This window comes from Phoca vitulina, unplaced genomic scaffold (genome assembly GCF_004348235.1).
Source record: "Phoca vitulina isolate PV1807 unplaced genomic scaffold, GSC_HSeal_1.0 scaffold71, whole genome shotgun sequence".
NCBI classification, from domain to species: Eukaryota; Metazoa; Chordata; class Mammalia; order Carnivora; family Phocidae; genus Phoca; species Phoca vitulina.
The window spans coordinates 8224813-8244972 of NW_022589774.1; the positions used below are offsets into that span (position 1 = coordinate 8224813).

Sequence of the window (20160 nt, forward strand, 5' to 3'; positions counted from 1 at the left end):
ATTTAGGTGTCCATTAATAGATGAATGGCTAAAAATGATGCCACACACACACACACACACACTCACACACAGGAATATTACTCAGCCATAAAAAGCAAGAGTTCTTGTCATGTGTGGCAACATGGATGGACGGACATAGAAGGTAGTATACTAAGTAAAGTAAGTCAGACAGAGAAAGGCAAATACCATATGATTTCACTGACATATAGAATCTAAAAAAATAAAATAAATGAATGAACAAAACAAAAGAGAAATAGACTCATAGATAGAGCAAACTGATGGTTGCCAGAGGGGAGGGGAGTGGAGTAGAGTAATGGATGAACTAGGGAGAAAGGGGATCAAGAGGTACAATGTTCCAGTTATAAAATAAATAAGACATGGGGATGCAATATGTAGCAAAGGGAATATATTCAATAATACTGTAACAATTTTGTATGGTGACATATGATAACTAGACTTACTGTGTTAACCATTTCATAATGTATATAAATACCAAATATGTTGTATACCTGAAACTAATATAATATTGTATTTCAATTATTCTTCAATAAAAAACAATTTTTAAAAAGTTTGTGTTAAAACAAGTAAAATCACCTACCATATTCTCTTTTTTATTGTTATGTTAATCACAATACATTACATCATTAGTTTTTGATGTAGTGTTCCATGATTCATTGTTTGTGCATAACACACAGTGCTCCATGCAGAACGTGCCCTCTTTAATACCCATCACCAGGCTAACCCATCCTCCCACCCCCCCCCCCAGAACCCTCAGTTTGTTTTTCAGAGTCCATCGTCTCTCATGGTTCGTCTCCCCCTCCGATTTCCCCCCCTTCATTTTACCCTTCCTACTATCTTCTTTTTTTTTTTTCTTAACATGTATTGCATTATTTGTTTCAGAGGTACAGATCTGTGATTCAACAGTCTTGCACAATTCACAGCACTCACCATAGCACATATCCTCCCCAATGTCTATCACCCAGTCACCCCATCCCTGCCACCACCCCCCCACTCCAGCAACCCTCAGTTTGTTTCCTGAGATTAAGAATTCCTCATATCAGTGAGGTCATATGATACACGTCTTTTTCTGATTGACTTATTTTGCTCAGCATAACACCCTTCAGTTCCATCCACGTCGTTGCAAATGGCAAGATCTCATTCCTTTTGATGGCTGCATAATATTCCATTGTATATATATATACCACATCTTCTTTATCCATTCACCTGTCAGTGGACATCTTGGCTCTTTCCACAGTTTGGCTATTGTGGACATTTCTGCTATAAACATCGGGGTGCATGTACCCCTTCAGATCCCTACATTTATATCTTTGGGGTAAATACCCAGTAGTGCAATTGCTGGATCGTATGGTAGCTCTATTTTCAACTTTTTGAGGAATCTCCATACTGTTTTCCAGAGTGGTTGTACCAGCTTGCATTCCCACCAACAGTTCACCTACCATATTCTTATACAGACAAGAGGTAACATCTCAAGAATTCAAGGAAAAAATTACAGGAGAGAAATCTTAATATTGAGAACAATATTTCCATTAATTTTTCTTCTGGGAATTGGGAGAAGACTGGGTGGTTTATTTCAGGAGTAGAACATACCTGCAAAAGGTGCCTGGTTTGAAAACCTCTGTAGTCAGCCTTGCAAATGAAAAGGCTGGGACTTTTAAGGTAGTTCAGAGCTCTGAAGATAGGCTTTCTGTCTCTGGATGAGGGAATCAAAGAGTTGACCAAACAGACTGCACAGGGAAAAGGACAGGGGTCTGTTGAGCTCTCAGAATGTTTCTGGAAGAGGTAGGAGCTTCAGCCCCACCTCAGTGCCTCCTATGCTTCCTTTCTACTCATTGGATCTCACTAGAATAAATAGCAGTTAAGACTCAGCCCTGGACCCCTAAGCTGCTCAGCCTCCTGCCTGGGCCAGGTGACCTAGTCTCCTCTTGAGCCCACTAGAAAGGCTCCAGAGAAGGAGGAGAGTGAGAGAAGCTTTTGAATGGCCCATATCAGTGATGCTTAGAATCCATTTTCAGGACCTGGCATCCCTTCCTCTGTCATCTTGTCCTTCCTACCTCCTGCCCAACTCCTCAGCCTGGGGACCTCCAGGTGCAGGCCTGACCATGGGGTCAGCCCTTGCCCCTCTTGTCCTGCAGGCAGTTCCCATGGGTACCGTCCTGGTTCTCAAAAAGCCCTTTCCCCATTGGCTGAGACAAAGTCACCCTGGAGATCCTGGATACTCTCCTAGCAACCATGACAGAGCTGGTGGCCACCTCATTTTTGCAGAGACAGGTGCTCTGCTAACAAGAACAAATCAATTAGCCAGCCTGATGCTAGTGTGCTAATGTTGCCTTATAAATGGCACTTGGCTCGGGGGAGCTACCTCTTCCCCCTATGCCTCCTATCCCTGCTCTGGTGCTCAATTTTTCATTGTTGCTTCAACCCCAGGTTTCTGTGGGGCTGCACAGGCCACAGGGTTCCTGCAGAGGGCTGACTCTTGACCTCTCTTTATTCTGAAGTCAGTTGTAAAATGCTGCCATCTCAACACCTATGAAGACCACAGGCTCTGCCCAGATGCTTCAGCAGAGGGGAAGGGCAGCTTAATTCCCATTCCAGCTATTCTTTTCCTCCCTATTTCCTGAAAAACAGGAAAAAGACATGATGAAACTTTATTTTAGGTGATAATACTTTCCTCCTTAAAACGTGCTTTCTCACATTTACTTTATTTGATCCTCATAATAAATCTATTGGAGGCAAGGGCAGTTATCTCCATTTTACAGATGAAGGAACTGAGGCCCAGAGAGGGGGCTGGCTGGCTCACTGACATTAAGCTGGGAAACAACAAAGCTGGGGATGGCAGAAGGGGCAGGAGGGCCAGAGAGGACCATCTAAAGCAAAGGCGAACTCTGGAAGGAAGTCTTCTGGCGGCTGGAGCCGAGCAGTGTGGAGTGTGCTGTCCTTTGTTGGGCCTCCCTGAAGGAGACTGGGCTCCATGGAGCACTAACCCCTCTCTGCCTCCCCACACCCAACCTGGGTCACCTGTCACAGTCTCATTTTCAGGAAAGATGTTTGAGCAACATGGCTGGACCTACTCTTGTATTAGTTTCCAAGGACTTTTCGCGTTGTCAAGCAAAACCAAGCACCTCTTTGACCTCTGTAGCCCCATCGCTACAGATCAGCCTTTCAGCTTGATCAAAGGGCAAAAACAATGGAGAGACAACTAGAAACAGAACTCTATTCATTCCAGGTGGTCTTGCTGTGCAGAATGTCACCTCAGAAATTCTGTCTACACTGTGACGGCATGGATGTGAGGGAGCATCTCCTCTGCAGATTCTAGGTGAACCATGATCTTTCAGTGAGTCCCCTCAGGCCACCTCCCGAATCCCTTAAACATTCATCCTCATATCGTGCCCTTTCTGCCCTTCTTCTGAAGTTGTGGGAGTTGACTCTTCCCAAAATAACCCGAGTCAAAAAGTGCTGGCTTGCAGGAAAGTTACAATTAGCTTTTCACAGGGAAAAAAGCTCAAAGAGATTTTTTTTTTTTTTTTTTGAAGGAAGAGGTGGAGGAAGGAAAAGCCACTGGAAAAAGTCTGTGGTCTTCTGATTCAATTGAGAAAACACTGAATTATTTCAGTGCAGAGCTATTTTGGCAGGAGACACATTGATTTTTGTCTTCTCTTCATTGTTTTTATTGTTGATTACATCCTCTTTCTCAAGTGTCAGCAGTGGGCAGAGGCAAATGAATTACTTTTCCTCACAGTCCATTGATTTTTGTGTTGACACACATTGATTTCAGCTCAGAATAAGAATGCACATCCTAATAGGGTTATCTAAAGTTGGAATAGTTGCCTTGGGGGCTGTGGGATCCTTGTCAATGGAGGTGTTCAAACATAAGCTGAATGCCTGTGCACGGAATATTTAGAGCTGACTCAATCCATGACTGGGAGGAGAGCTTAGGTAATCTTAGGGTCCTCTATTTCATGTTCAACATTAAAACCTTGGATGACTTACTCGCTTTAGGTAGAGCCTGCACGTCACCCAGGGCAGTGTTTCCCACGTGGTGGTATGCTGGATGATTTTCATTGGTGAGAATTTACTATTAACAGGAAAAATGTAAAACAGTAAGATATCATTATAATGGTAAAAATCCAAAACATTGACTACACCAAATGCTGGCAAGAATTGGAGCAACAGGAACTTTCTTTCATTGCTGGTGGGAATGCAAAATGATAATAGCCACTTTGGAAGATAGTTTGGCAATTTCTTACAAAACTAAATATACTATTACGATGTGATCCAGCAATCAAGCTTGTTGTATTTACCCAAAGGAGCTGAAAACTTATGTCCATACAAAAGCCTGCACACAGAAGTTTCTAGCAGCTTTATTCATAAGTGCAAAAACTTGGAAGCAAGATGTTTTTCAGTAGGTGAATGGATAAACTGTGGTAATCAGACAATGGAATATTATTCAGTGCCAAAAAGAAATGAGCTATCAAGCCATGCAGAGACATGGAGGGATCTTAACTGCATATCACTAAGTGGAAGAAGTCAATCCAAAAAGGCTAAATACTGTATAATTCCAACTGTATGACACTCTGGAAAAGGCAAAACTCTGGGGACAGTAAAAAGATAAGTGGTTGCCAGGGGTTGTGGGGGTTAAGAAGGGATGGATGTATAGGCAGAATGCAGAGGATTTTTAAGGCAGTGAAAATACTCTGTATAGTACTGTGGTGGTTGATACATGTCATTATACATTTGTCCAAACCACAGAATGTAGGACACCGAGAGTGAACCCTTAAGTAAGCTCTAGACTGTAGGTGATGATGATGTGTCAATGCAGGTTCATCAGTTGTAACAAATGGACCACTCTGGTGGGGGATGGTGACAATGGGGGAAGGCTGTGTATGTGTGAGGACAGGAAGTATATGAGAACTCTGTGCCTTTTTTTTTTTTTTAAAGATTTTATTATTTTTCAGAGAGTGAGTGTGCACAAGCAGGGAAACGGCAGGCAGAGGGAGAAGCAGGCCCCCCACTGAGCAGGGAGCCCAATGCGGGGCTCAATCCCAGGACCCTGGGATCATGCTCTGAGCCAAGGCAGATGCTTAACAGACTGAGCCACCCAGGCGTCCCTCTCTGTGCCTTTCTCTCAATTTTTCTTCGAATCTCAAACTGCTCTAAAAAATAAAGTCTTTTTAAAAAACTGAAAAAAATAGTAAAAATATAATTAGCATATCAGATCATGATTTTATATATATCATTGCCTAGGATGAAGCTAAGACAATCAATGCCATGGTAACCCACATTAAGACTGCACAGTTTACAGGTGGAGTCCTAAGACATGGCCTTGAATAGTTAAAATCTCCATTGCTGAATTTCAGCCCTAACTGTTCCAAAGAGTGAAGAGTTCAGATGATCCAGATAAATAATATGGAATCATATCTACCGTATTTCTATGCTGTATCTCAGTGCTCTTTTTGGTGGTACATTATGAAGCAGATTTGAATTTGCACAGCTGCAAAACTCAGGTTATAAAAATGTAGCTATCCTTAGTTCCAGAAGCTTGTTTGATTTCTGAGTCCCTAGCTACATTAATGGAAAACAACTTGATTTTTACAAATTCATGTTTTTCCTTAGTTCTAGCCAGGGGTTTTCTAGTTAACTCATGATGTATCATTCTTTTTTAAAAAATTAAAAAAAAATTTAAGTAATCCACACCTAAGGTGGGGCTCAAACTCACAACCCCAAGATCAAGAGTTGCATGCTCTACCGACTGAGCCCACCAGGCACAGTTAACTAATATGTTGTCTCCTACCCCTTCTTTCTTGGAGCTTACATGGCCTGATATTGGGGCAGGGCATCAGGCTCAAATGTCACTTTCTCAATGAGGCCTCCCCTGACCATGCTGTTTAAATTACAACCCACGCCAACTCCCACCCTCTCTGCCAGGCCCATTCTTACATAATGTACATTCTTAGCTTAAATATCCTATCCTTCAAGCAACCTCCCCAACTCCCCAGGGCCCTTTGTAGACTCCCAAAGCACCTTATTCTTTATTCCCATTTGAGCACTTATCACAGTGGCCTGTCAGCATCTGTTTACTGATCTGTTTTTGGCCCTGATGCTAGTGCAATGCTTGGCATGTAATAGGTGCTCATCATAAGTGTGTTGAATAAATAAATGATTGGATGAATGAGTGAATGATTCAGTTCATTAAAAAAAATTAAAGACTGCTGAGAGGATTAGGTAGAAGGCTGGTAAAGCCTCCTGTATGGTGCTTGGTCCAAAAAGAGGTAATTTATAATTTATATGATAAGGAAGGTCTTCTTACCACAGAGCTTCCATATTGTCTAGAGTTCAAGTAGTCCCAGTGAAGAAGGCACTGATTTTATTTATTTATTTTTCCTTTTCCTTTTTTTTATTATGTTAATCACCATACATTACATCATTAGTTTTTGATGTAGTGTTCCATGATTCATTGTTTGCGTATAACACCCGGTGCTCTATTCAGTACGTGCCCTCTTTAATACCCATCACCAGGCTAACCCATCCCCCCACTCCCCTCTAGAACCCTCAGTTTTTGCTCAGAGTCCATAGTCTCTCATGGTTCATCTCCACCTCCGATATCCCCCCCTTCATTTTTCCTTTCCTACTATCTTCTTTTTTTTAACATATAATGTATTTGTTTCAGAGGTACAGATCTGTGATTCAACAGTCTTGCACAATTCACAGCACTCACCATAGCACATACCCTCCCCAATGTCTATCACCCAGCCGCCCCATCCCTCCCACCCCCCACCACTCCAGCAACCCTCAGTTTGTTTCCTGAGATTAAGAATTCCTCCTATCAGTGAGATCATATGGTACAGGTCTTTCTCTGATTGAGTTATTTCGCCCAGCATAATACCCTCCAGTTCCATCCATGTCGTTGAAAATGGCAATATTTCATTCCTTTTGATGGCTGCATAATATTCCACTGTATATATATACCACATCTTCTTTATCCATTCATCTGTCGATGGACATCTTTGCTCTTTCCACAGTTTGGCTATTGTGGACATTGCTGCCACAAACATCGGGGTGCGTGTACCCCTTCGGATCCCTACATTTGTATCTTTGGGGTAAATACCCAGTAGGAAGGCACTGATTTTATATAGGAGAAGACTATATATGCATGGAGAAGGTAGCTGGATGGAAGGGGCGGTCCTATGTTTTCACGGTGTCAGGACTTTCTCGCACATGACTACAGAGGTCATCTTGCCTTGCCTCCTGTTATCACTGCCTGGCTGCCAAAGGACCCGCCCAGCTCCCTAGAGCACTGGCACCTTAGAACATGTTAATGTATTTAAGTGATTTTGATTTGATTTCTGAGAACCTGGTGCTAGGGGACCTCAGGGGTGGGGGGGCAAAAAGAGGTAGAAGAAAGGATGAACTACCTTGGAGCATGTGTGTGGTGACCACATGGTCCAGACTTTCTGGTGCTTCCCAATTTCATACAATTCTATTTTTTCCAACATAGGTCACTATATGAGACATTCCATGAATATAAAACTTTGCAAATCCAAAAAAAAAAAAAGAAAAACAACCAACCTTTTTTCTGAGCGGTTTTAATTTTTGGATAAAATTTGCCATAATCGTGGGGAATTTTTTTGTAGGAGATCATGGTAAAGACAGGCAGGAATTTGGCCACAGCCAGAGGCAGTGTAAGGACTGCAGCAGCTGGATGGTGGAGGTGTAAGGCGGCAAGAGAGAGCCCAGGGACCAGGAAAGGTGGAAGGATCCCAAGACTCATTCTATTTCCTTCTTGTTTCATCTCAGAGCAGATCAGTTCCTTGATTCTTGTCAGGGGATGACATGATCTCAAGTGTCACTCTGTTTTTTCTGCACATCGGGGAAGTGCTGTGATCATCCCGTGTGGTGCTGCCTGGGGAGGCCTGGGACTATGTGCCAAGCCAGGATCATGCTCTGCCCCCACACAGTGCTGTGCTTGTGCAGAGAGTGCCACTGACCCAGGTTTTCATCTTCTACCCAGACCTGCATGAAGACACAAAGCCAAGCCTGTGAGGGGGGCTGGGTACAATCCATCACCAACATACAGGGCTTATTACTCCTTCAACATATATGTACATGCAGTCACTAAAACACGCAGATGCTCAAAAAAAAAAAAGAAAAAGAAAAGAAGAAACATGCAGATGGTCTTGTACCCAAGGAATAGGACCATTTGAGACCCCATCCACTTTCAAAATACTGCTTCCCAGAGAGGCATTGGTGAGGAATCAGATACTGAAGTCCAGAGTCAGTATTTACAAGCTAGGTGACTTTGGGTAACTTTCCGTTACTAAACAAGTGATAATATTTATCTTACAGGGTGGTTAATAAACATGAATTTCTGGTCCTGAATATGAGTTCAATAAGTGAAAATTATCCTTACCATTATTCTTGCCATAGTCCTAACCATTCTTAGAGCCCAGTGCGATGTGGTGGGTGACAGCATGGCATTTGGAGTTGGTCAGACATGGATCAGATGCACTACTACATAATGACTGTGTGACCTTGACATTGGGGATGTCTTGTAAGTCTCAGTTTTCTCATTTATAAAACTGAGTTAATAATAATAGTTGTTTCATAAGATTTTTTCAAGAATTATATGAATTCTTAAGATTTATTGCATGAAAGGCCCTTACTGCAAGTTCTAGCATAAAAAAATTCAATAAATATTAGCCATTATATTTAGTGATGATGTGATGGTGGTGGTAGTGCCTACTATGACCACTGAATCTTTTTATACTGTTATTTAATTGCAACAAGTCCTTTTCCATGTAATCCAATTGCAGTGTTTCCTTCTCTACCTAAAACTTACTGCTCACTCAATTGAATTTAGCTTTATTCCATTTGGGTTGAGTCATTTTCCCATTATACAAAGGATTCTTAGAATCCTGGTCTCAACAGTTTTATGCAAGACTGAAGTCCCAGTGTCCATGTATAAAAGATGAATTACAACCAAAAAACCTCTAGAGGAGTGTGAGGGGACTTTCCCCCTGCTGGGGCCAAAGCACATAAATGGTTTTGTGGGCTCTTGGAGTAGTATTGTGTGGAGGAGTGGGGGCTCCTGCAGTTAGTATGCTTTGGGGTGGAAGTAACAGAAAACATGACTTCAGCCATCAGGGGCTGTATTGCCTCATATTGCTAGTGGTGTAGAGGTGGGGAGGCTTCCAGGCTGGCTGAATCTGGTGGCTTTATCTCCACTGCCTGTGATTCTCTTGGCCCTGCTTTCCTTCATGTAGTGGCTTAGTCCTTAGGTTGGTGGTGAGGTGGTGCCAGAAGTTCCCCTATTTATATCTGTGCACGACAGCATCCAGAGGCAATTCCCGTAACCTTCCTTTAAAAGTTGGGAGAATTTTCTTAAAAGCCCCAGTAAGCTTTACCTCATTCTTTACTGGCCTTACATGGGTCATGTGCCCTCTTCTTAATTAACCACTGGCAGAAGGATGGGATTCTCCTGACTGGCTTAATCTAACTAGAATCCACCCAGGAGCAGAAGCCCATTGCCCAAACTGCCTAGATACTGCACAAGGATGGGGGATGGAAGGGGTAACCGTAATGCTTACTGTGAGTGTTCTTTTCAGCCTGTTGGAGGTATGCGGGCACTTTTGATTTGGTTGTAATTGTTGGTCTAATCTTACAAGTGCTCTGTGTCGTATTGCACAACTCCAGGGGGCGCCAGTCTGAGATGCACACCTGGGATCGCCAACATTGTACTCTGTGTGTATTTGTTGAGCAAAAAATCCTTCAGGTCATATTATCCCTGGAAATGCAAATTTTGTCCTCAATGAATTCTTTGGCTTGAATAAACAGGTTAATTATTATTAGCAATTATCTGGTGAAATACACAATAAATGACCAGAAAGAAAATGCATAAAAATGAACAGAGAGTACAGAGATGAGAGTGGGATGAAGGAAAGAGCCTAAAAGCTTTCAGAGACCAGATATGCTTTGGAGGCATCAGTGTGTCCTTCTTTCATTTCCAGTGGTGCCTGAGTGTCCAGCTCATAACCTCTCATCTTTCTACTTGGTGGCAGGCTACTTTGTAACTTCCATGTCTTTGATGACAGCTGAGAAAGTGGCTGGACAGAGGCTGGGCTCTGAGACAGATCTGACATCTGGACTTGACCCCCAGGAGGAGCCAGCACTGGCAGACAGATGGGCGGCCACCACTACAGAGGCTCATGGTTGGTTAAAATGCAAAGCCCTTAAGGGTTATAGGCTTGTCCTTCTTCCTGGGGACACATTGTGGAGGCCTTGAATGCCAGGCTCAGGGCTTTGCACTTGTTTCTCTATGTGGCACTTCAGACTAGCTCTCCCAGTGCGAACAGCGTTCCCTGCTTAGAGCTGCAGAGAGAGGGCCTGCTGAGCTGGAGCCTTTGAAAGCCTGCAGGGGTATTAGGACCCCGATCAGAGAGGAGATTCCATCTGGGTGCACCAACACTGCTGTCTCCCACCCATAACTTTACTGTGGCAGGAACTTACTTTTCTTTAAAACAGGGCTTCCAAGGAAAGCAATTCAAGTAATCTGGGTCTGCGTGGGTGGGAAGGATATTATCAGGCTCTAGTTGGAGATACCTGGTGTTCCTGGGATTGACACTTGAGAAGTGTTTTGATGGAAAAGAGGCTCTTGGAGAAGTTTTTGCAGCACTGTGGATTCTGTTGTCTGAGCCTGATGCTGCAGTGGTTTGGACCTTTTAGGGCATACCCGTGGTCTCCTAGATGTTTGCCCACCAGGCCTTCTTTGTCCCCAGTCAGGCAGCTGTGGCACCTTGACTCTGTTTCTGCAAGTCCAAGGGGTGGAGGCATTTGTTTTCTCTACAGTTGTAAATGTTACTGACTCCTGGAGGGTTTTCCTTCCAGAAACTCTCTGAGGAGTGGTACTCTGTTCTTCATTTTCTACTCCCTTTTGGGTCCTCAGAAAAAGTGCACCTTTCTTTTTATCTTTGTCTGTCTGTCTGTCTGTCTGTCTATGTCTAGGTACTTTAGGGAAGTAGAAGGAGGAACAGAAGTAACAAATTCCAGAAAAGTCACGAATGCTCAAGAAATCTCAAGATACTCTTGCAGAAGTAATTCTTGCTTTACATTAAAAAGTTACTGTGCTAAAATAACAACAACAACAACAACAAAAACTGACTCTTTCCATTACTAAACAAGTGATAATATTTATCTTACAGGGTGGTTAATAAACATGAATTTCTGGTCCTGAATATGAGTTCAATAAGTGAAAATTATCCTTACCATTATTCTTGCTTTACATTAAAAAGTTACTGTGCTAAAACAACAACAACAACAACAACAAAAACTGACTCTTTCCATTACTAAACAAGTGATAATATTTATCTTACAGGGTGGTTAATAAACACCTTGGACTCTTGTTGTGATATCATCAAGAGTTTGCAGTGCCTTGTTGTGATATCATCAAGAGTTTGGACTCTTGTTGTGATATCATCAAGAGTTTGCTGTGCCTTTCTCAGTCCCCAACACATAGTAGGTGCTCAATTAATGTTTGGTGAATGAATCTGTTGTCTTTTTCTGTGATGATTTCTGCACAGTCATGTATTAAGTCCTCTTCCCTTATTAAAGAGTTTTTCTTCCCTCCTTTAAGTCAGGCAGATTCTGTGGAGGTTTGAAGCAGCTTCTAAAGTGGAATAATAAAGATGAATATTTAAGCAAATTGGAAAGTTACAAGTAAAGGCCCCTTAAAACCACTTCTATCCACTCAAGTGTAGTTGTAAGGATTTCTGCAGAAGGTAACTCTTAAAAGTACTAATTTACCACAGTAGCAAAATTATAGTATGGAAACTACAGAGCATCTTCTTTTCTCTCTGCATCCTGCCCCTGCCCTCTCTCTCCTCCTATGCATTCCTTCCTTTTATAAATATTTACTGAATGCCTATCAGGGCTGGGTGCTAGGGATATGGTGGTGAATAAAGCAAGTGTGGTTTCTGCCTTCATGTAGCTAAAAGGTTAGTGTGTGAGGACGTGTCATTAATCAGGGGACTGTAGAGACAGATATGTCTGTGATGTGAATCTGCTCTGTAGTTGATCAGGACCCACCCCCATTTTACATTTTTGAGGTCTTGCTTTCCAAATCATCAAGGTCCTTTGGTGAATTGATTGTTGTGTTTAGGGTTTCTCCTTTTTCTTTTACATAAATCTGTTTCTCTATCTCTGTATACCTTATGATGTGGCTAATTTTCAGCAATTCATTAATAGCCCATTAGATTGACCAATATTCAGTATATTTGATATATTTGTAAATATTTACCTTTGCATTTACTCTTGTGGTTATATCACAATACAAATAGTAATCGTGTAATGGAGATTGCTAGTGCTTATTAATATTGGTTTTCTCCTCTTCTTATTTGGCACACAGGTAGACTGTATTTTTGCTTTCCTTCAGTTAAACAGGGCCAGATCACAGAGTTCTGGCTAATGAAATATGGCATAAGTGGTACATAACACTTCTAGGTCTGGTCTCTAGACCTCTTGCAGGGTCCTCCAAGCTCCTTTTCTTTGTCTCCAGGCTGGAGACAAAAAGCCTAGTGGAGGACTCTGAGGCTCTGGGCTTAGGTGTTAGCTGCCTGTTTTTGTAAATAAAGTTTTATTGAAACACAGCCACACCCATTTGTTTATGTATTATCTACGGCGCTTTTACACTACAAAGACAGGGTTAAATAGTTGCCACTGAAACCTCATAGCCTGCAAAGCCTAAAATATTTACTATCTGGCCCTCAAGGGAAGAAATTTGCCATCCTAAGGGGCTGACAGAGTCACTGAATGAGACAACCCTGGGTCCCTGAGTGACTGTGTGGAGCAGAGCCTATCTTTCCCATCTTCCAGGCCAGTTTGTGTTATTAAATGGTGACATGAGAAAGAAATAAACCTTGACCATCTTAAGCCACAGGTATTTTGGGGTTGTTTACTAACATTACTTAGTTAAAAAAATGTAAGATATTTTACATAATAAAAATGGCAGCTAACATTTATTGGGCATTTTTATCAGGTACTGTCTTATATGCTTCTGTATTCACTTCTCACAACAGCCTTATGAAGTATCTACTCATAATGACCATTTTACAGATGAGGAGTGGAAGGGTATATAATTTGCCCATGGATTCAGTTGGTGAGAGGGAAGCTTGGATTCCTACCCAGGCAGCCTGGCTCTAGTGTGCAGACTTTAATCTCTACTCTTTTTTTCCATATTTATATGACTTACCAGTCTCCAGGTTCTTTCCCAGATGCTATCTTATTTGATTCCCACCACAGATTTCTATAGGACAGGTTGTATTATTATCCTCATTGTTCAGGTGAGGAAACTGACCTAGAGAAGAAAAGTATATTGCCAAAAATTACTTGACTAGCAAGTGGAAGAACTGTGCCCTGAACCCAGAGATTCTGACACCGGATCATGGGCTCTTTTGACTCCTCCTCAGGGACTCTGGCGGACTTAGTGATCACTCCATGTTTGAAGCAGAGTGTTTTCCTTGGGTCTTGGTTTACGTTCAAAATGCAGCAGCCTGTCAAGTTGCAGTTGGACATTAGCCCATCCTTGAACAGTCACCATAACAACATAGACATACGGAGAAGAATGTAGGACGGGCAAAAACTGATGTCAGTCTAGGGGAGGATAGAGTTTTGCAAAGAGTGGGGGTGGGTCAAGGAACTCCTCTGGGTATATAAATACAGACTGAAAATGGGTGAGAGGGACTCTGTCTTAGGGGCCTTTAATATCCTAATTCACCCAGGGCAATACCTCTTACCAACTTAGCACAACCTCTCATAACTCTATGGTGCTTTTAGGACAGTGTTTCTTAAGACATGATTGGGGAGGAGATGCCTATTAAAACTACAGATTCCTGAGTGCACTCAAGATCAATTGTATGAGAATCTCTGAAGGGAGGTCCCAGGAATCTGCATTTTGGAAAACCAGCAGTGTAGATGATTCTGATGTACACTTGTAAAGCTTTGAGAACCACAGCCTTCACAGGAAATGAAAATATTATCCAGCTTTTGTTCCTTCCTTGTGGTCGGGTAGCAAGCTGACTCAGAAAAGAAAGTCCTTGGATGAATATTTCTGCACCAGGAATGTCTCCTCTCTGAACAGGTGGATGAGGACTCTGAGTAGGGTCGTTCTCTGCCTTCCCTTTTGCTGGACAGAAAACCCATGAACTCTATGAGTTCTCTTCTCTAGACTATCATTTTTAGAGAGGAACACAGTATGGCATCTCTGTTGTGTAGTATCATATTTTAAAAACTGTTTCCCTCTTATGATGTTTCATTTCCAACAGTTGGAGGATTGGGGCCCTTCTGCTCTCTTCTCGTGCAGGGCAGACAGAGGGAGCAGAGCCAGGAGAGTTTCAGGGCCACCACTCACATTTTAGTCCCATTTCTGCCCACCATCTCCCAGCCCATGCTACTTGGTGGTGTATGTAATGGAGACTCTCTCCTCCTTGCTGAACTCAGGACTTTCAGGGTATGAAGACAGTACACTCACAAGAGCATAAGCTTTGTTGGTATATCCATTGTTCAGAAGGTGACTGGAGGATGCCCATAATCTGGAGGAATGAGAAAGTGAGCAGTGAAGAAGTGGGAGTGGGATGGGCATGAGCCCAATGACAGAAGGATACATGTCCTTGGCACAATGGACTCCCCTGGTAGGCCTGGGAGGCACAGACAAGCCAATGGGATGCATGGGCCATTATTTCTGAAGCAATCAAAAATAGAAGAATAAAAGTTAAAACTCTTGATAGGATATAAAGGGAAGGATGGTGCAAATGACATAATATTCCTCCGTGGAGGAAGATCTCAGCTCCAACTCTAGAAGGGTAAGAGGAGTGAAGATTTCCTTACCGTGCTACTCCATGTGGACTGGGAAGCAAGGGAAGAGTTCTCAATGGGGCTGCTGGGTTTCAAATAAGTCATTTTTCCTCCTCAGGACCCCTGTAATTAAAAAATCCTATCCCCTGCCCGTTAGCCAAGCAGAGCAATAAAGAATAAGAAGAGAGGTGGATGGAAAGCAAGGGTTAGATGAATAAGTCAGATGCCCTTGGAGATTTCACTAGCTTATTCTTGGGCCAGTATCTCAGAGCTGCAAGGCCTGTTTTCCTTCAATTAGGGACTAGGAGTGGGGGCCACAGAACAACAACTTTGCCCTCAGGAAGCTTCTTTTTAATTTTATTATTTATTTATTATTTTTATTTTTTTTAAGGAAACTTCTCATTTGGCATGTCCACCCTCAATTCTGTTTTATGGGTCTCCATTTCCTCTTTTTGCCTGCTGCTGTGAACCTGCCCCCATGGACATAGACTGAGTAACAACGATGGAGTCCAAGAGATGTATTTGAAAGAGCAAAGTTCACAAAAGTTTATAAAGTTTTATCAGAACACAGTCACACACATTTGTTTGCATATTGTCTGATTGTTTTCATGCTATAACAACAGAATTTTAGTACTTGCAACAAAAATTACATGGCCTACAACATCTGAAATATTGATTATCGGGTCCTTTATAGAAGGATTTGCCAGCCCTTCTAGATCTAGAGCTCTCACACTGCATTTAAATGCTTAGCCTCGAAGGGACACACATCAGTCTACTCACAATGCATTGGCCAGAATGGTCACATGACCCCACTCAACCGCAGGAGGCCAGGAAGTGCATCCTACTATATGCCCAGAATGGGGATAACCACACTATTTGGCAAATAGTACTGATGACCACCACAACAACCTACTATGTGTTGACCTCAATACTGGGTGCTGGATATAGAAAGATAAGACAAAATCCCTGATCTCAAGGAATTCAAGGAATGCCAGAATTTGGGGGCTGGGCGGGAGGAAGGCCTAACTATAGAGTAGATTCAAGTGTCCTTCCTTGGAACATGTAGACTCCATCTCATTTAAATTGCTTGAGATAGAAGATGTCCTCTCAGTTTGATGATAGCCAGACCTGGGAACTGGCCGGCTTGGCAGGCAGTGGGGGCGACAGATTCCCCTGATGAACATTTATATCAATAATAGAAGGGTTGTTTAACAGGAATTCTTAAAGGAAAGATGAGATAATTTCATGTTTTGATATTCGTAAAATTGATTCTGTTGAAGCAGAGCTCTGCAGTGCATATTATTGTGCTGTAATTTTGGCAAAGATGTGATTCAGATTGGCAAAGTGTCTGGGAAGGGGAAACCCAGTAAGGAGAGCGAGAGCGGGCTGGGCCAGGAAGCAGATGCCAGGAACCAGGTCCCGGTGGCCCGGTGAGAGCCGGGACGGTGGCCCAGGAGCCTTGGCCATGGAGGAACATGAGGGAGAGGAGGCTGCGGGTGGCAGAACCTGAGAGTGCTTGAGTTTCTGGTAGTGCTGAAGCCTGTGGGGGGAGTGGGAGCACCCCAAGGATGGGTGTGTGCATGTGTGTGGTGAGGGAGAGACATTTAAACGTCGTAGGAATGAAGGATAAATTTAAAATCCATCAAGCAGAGTTGAGACAGAATGACAACGTGAAGAGCATGAATCACTCTTTCTACGGACCCACCCAACTGTTTGCAGATTTTGAAATGTATTTTTCCCTTCATTTCTCCTCCCTACCAAGCTTATCCTGGACCCTTTACCTTCCTTCCCCTGCTCCTTGGACCCAAGCTTGGTGGCCAAGGGTCTAGACCAGGCCGGATGCTAGAAATAGGGGACGAATGAGGAGGATATTGAATAACCTACTCTCCAGGGAAGTCAGGCTCTCTTCATTGTTAACATCATCAGGCTTTATCACATATGCAGGAAGATCATCCTGGCTTTTTCTTGTCCACCTGTTATCTTAGTGTGATGCAGAGGGGGCTGGGAAGGGCGTCTATTTATTCTGCTTCATGTGGTAGAGACAGCGTGGTCAATATAGTGTGACAAACTGTGAGCTGGGATTTGAAACCCGAGCTGTGACTCTGAGTGGTAGTGTGACCCTGGGCAACTCTCTAGGTCTCTGCATCTCAGCTTCCTCACCTATAAAATGGTATGGCTATACCATGCAGATTCCTGCCCATTATAATATTATTTGTTTTTGTGACTTTCAGTTCAGACCAGGGGAGGCGGCAGTGGGGTCTGGAGGGTAGCATTCTGGGAAGATGCCTCCCTGGGGGTCTAGCACAGTCCCCTGTGCATAATGGGCACTCACTAAGCACTGGTTGAGTGATCTGGATGCCAGGGCTTCTCTGAGCATGTAGAGCATGTGGCACTGCTTAGTGCTGAGAGGGCGTGTGTGTGTGTGTGTGTGTGTGTGTGCATGCGTGCGCTCCACTTATGGTCACTAGGGGTGTGGTTTGGAATGTGGGTGGGGAGGAGGCCAGGGATTCAGGGGTTGGGCTCTTGGCTGGAAGGGAGACAGTAAGCAGATATCTCAAAAAGGTGGTATCTCAAAAAGGTAAGTTTGGGACTCCTGGGTGGCTCAGTCAGTTAAGCGTATGCCTTTGGCTCAGGTCATGATCCCAGGGTGCTGGGATTGAGTCCCACATTGGGCTTCTTGCTCGGCGGGGAGCCTGCTTCTCCCTTTGCCTGCCACTCCCCCTGCTTGTGCTCGCTCTCTCTCTCTCTGACAAATAAATAAAACCTTAAAAAAAAAAGTGGTAGGTTCAGGCCCTTTCATGTCAGAAGGTCTGTCCCCCAGACCTCAGACTTGCCATGGGAACTCTTCCGGATCCTTCAGTTCCCTAAATCCTCTCTGCACATGCTCTTTCTTTTGTCCATAATCCTCTCCCATTCCTCACATGGCAAGCTCTGTTTAAACCCAGCATAATGGTCATATCTTCCACAAAGCCCTTCCAGCCACCCCCAGATGGGCTCTGGTGCCCTACTATGAGCTCATACAGCAACTGGGCCTGCCTCAGTCATAGCACCTCATGTTGTGTGGTCAAAATGGATGTTTTTCCTGTTTTTCCCACGAGGAGGATGTGGACTAAATCCAGCTCACCTCAGTGTGCCCAGTGCCTGGCACAGTGCCTGGCACATGGTAAGCCCTCAGTCAGTGTTGACTGAATGAGTATGTCTTTCACATGCAAATCTGGACACATCCTCCTTGGCACAGAAAGGGAAAGTGAGGGTCAAGGATGCTAGCAGAGGCACCTGATTCCACACATGCTCCCCAGATCCTGAGCTGGATGCACGCATTAGGAAAGGAGGAAGGAACCTATATATGGGACCCAGTTCTCAAAGACAGGTCACCTGTGGCTGGTGCTGGGGAGAGAGTGTAAGGATCAGGGCAGCAGGTTGTGGGTGGGATTTCCCCAGAGGAGTTTGGACATTGGGGAATGGGTTAGAGAGATTCTTTCACCTTGAATGGAGAGAACAGGCAGCAAGCTATCTGAGGCTTGGGCCCAAAAAGACAGTCTATGGAGTTCTTCTCTTGGTGTAGCAGTACCCTGAGACATTTATCACATTGCATATAATTATTTCTTTAACCTCTGTCTTCTGCACTAGACTGTGAAGTTCATGGGGCAGAAATCAAGGCTACTTTGTTTAGCTCTGGATACTCAGCACTTGGCACCCAGCCTGGTCCACAGTGGATGCTCCTGAATTCAGCGATCATTTGCGGGGTCCCTACTGTGTGCCGGTTTTCTGGGCCAGGCCTGGGGGCGTAGCACTGGGTCAGCGGGAACCTTTGATGTCATTAACCTCTTTCTTTTCTCTATTTCCTTCATGTCCACCCCCCCCGCCCCCCGCCTTTCCCCTCCTCCCCCTTTCCCCCCCCCCCCCGCCCCCCCGCAGAGCAATGTTCTGGGATGGTGCCCGAGATGCGTGGACCGAGCCGAGGCCGCAGGCTGCCCGAGCCTGCCCCCTGCCCCGCCGCGGGCGGGAGCCCTGAGCCCTGGGCCGCAGGCCGCCGCCGCCATGTCCTGGCCCTGCCTGAGGAGGAGGCATGGCGGCCCCAGCAGTGCTCCCTGCTCGAGGCCGATGCCTCGGACGAGGTGGGCATGCTGCAGGCCTCCCCGCGCGCAGCCGCCACCGGCTTCGACAACTTCTTCCCGGTGCAGGAGGGCGAGGGCCCGGGCTGGGAGGGCGGTGCGGCCCTGGAGGCTGGCTCCAGCCCCTTCCTCCCGGTGAGCCCCGAGGTGATGAAGCGGCGGCGCGGGGGCCTCATCGAGCAGCGCGACATCATCAAGGCCCACGAAGCGCACAAGATGCAGAGCACACCGCAGGCCCGGCGCAAGGAGTGGGAGTGAGTACGGGGAGGCGGGAGTGGGGACACGCGGGGGTGGGGGGAAGCCCAGTGCAGCAGCGGGGAGGATGGGGTGGGTGTGGGGAAGGGTCGGCCCCGAAAGTCGGGTGCGTTTTTCGCTGCTGCTGCTAAAGAGGGGTTTGACCCATCAAGTGAGGTCCCTGTGGTCAGCCGGCTGCGTGCAACCTCACTGAAGTCTACAACTGTCGGCTGGGGGCCATCAGACTTGCCCTCCAAAGCATGCCTAGTTTGCTAAGATCTGGAGAAAGAACTAGGGTCTGTTTCACACTCTGAGCTTCCCTGAAAAGAGGAGCTCTATAAAACGATGGAGAAGTCACCAAAACATGAATCATCAATCTCATCTTTTTTTCTGGAATTGTAGCTAAACTTACTCTTTCTAATGTCATCCTTGGGTGAATGATTACATTTTGAGGCAAGTGGTGGAAGAGATTGTGGCCCCCATGACTTTATCTCTGATCTTTTTGGGTAGAGCAAAAGGATTTATGTTCTGTCTTAGATTGCCTTTAACCCAATTCACGCCTCTTGAGAACTTGGGCTTTATTCCAAGGAGCCCTACATTAAAGGAAGTGTGTTTCATTTGATTCTCATTTGATACTCCAGGCTTATACCCCACCTAGGGGCTTTGTTTTGTCTTTTGGATGCCAATGTACATTCTGCAGGCTTACAGGTCTTGTGGTCTGTGTATCTTTAGCTCCTCTTCCTTAGATTGTTGAGTTGTTAGATGTTATTAAGTACAAAAAGACTAATAATAGATGATTTTTGATGGTGGTGGTCATGGTAGAATTTACTTATTTGGTTTCAGTGGACATTCTGGGTGGTGCAAAGAGGGGTAGATTAGCTGATATCTGGAGGTTTTTCCCTGTGGATGTCAGAATGTTTGCTGGTTCATCATTCATTCATTCAGTGGGCCC

The 20160-nt window shown here is 44.5% G+C and overlaps 1 protein-coding gene across 4 annotated transcripts in view; it reads left to right on the forward strand.

The window, feature by feature from the left end:
- Positions 1 to 20160, forward strand: part of CACNA1E (calcium voltage-gated channel subunit alpha1 E) — a 493636-nt gene that overhangs the window by 89453 nt on the left and 384023 nt on the right. For all 4 annotated transcript variants that reach the window (XM_032393033.1, XM_032393035.1, XM_032393036.1 and 1 more), the window contains exon 2: positions 18778 to 19228. In XM_032393033.1, the coding sequence (XP_032248924.1) occupies positions 18792 to 19228 (437 nt within the window). In that variant the 5' untranslated portion in view covers positions 18778 to 18791. The remainder of the gene's footprint in view (positions 1 to 18777; positions 19229 to 20160) is intronic.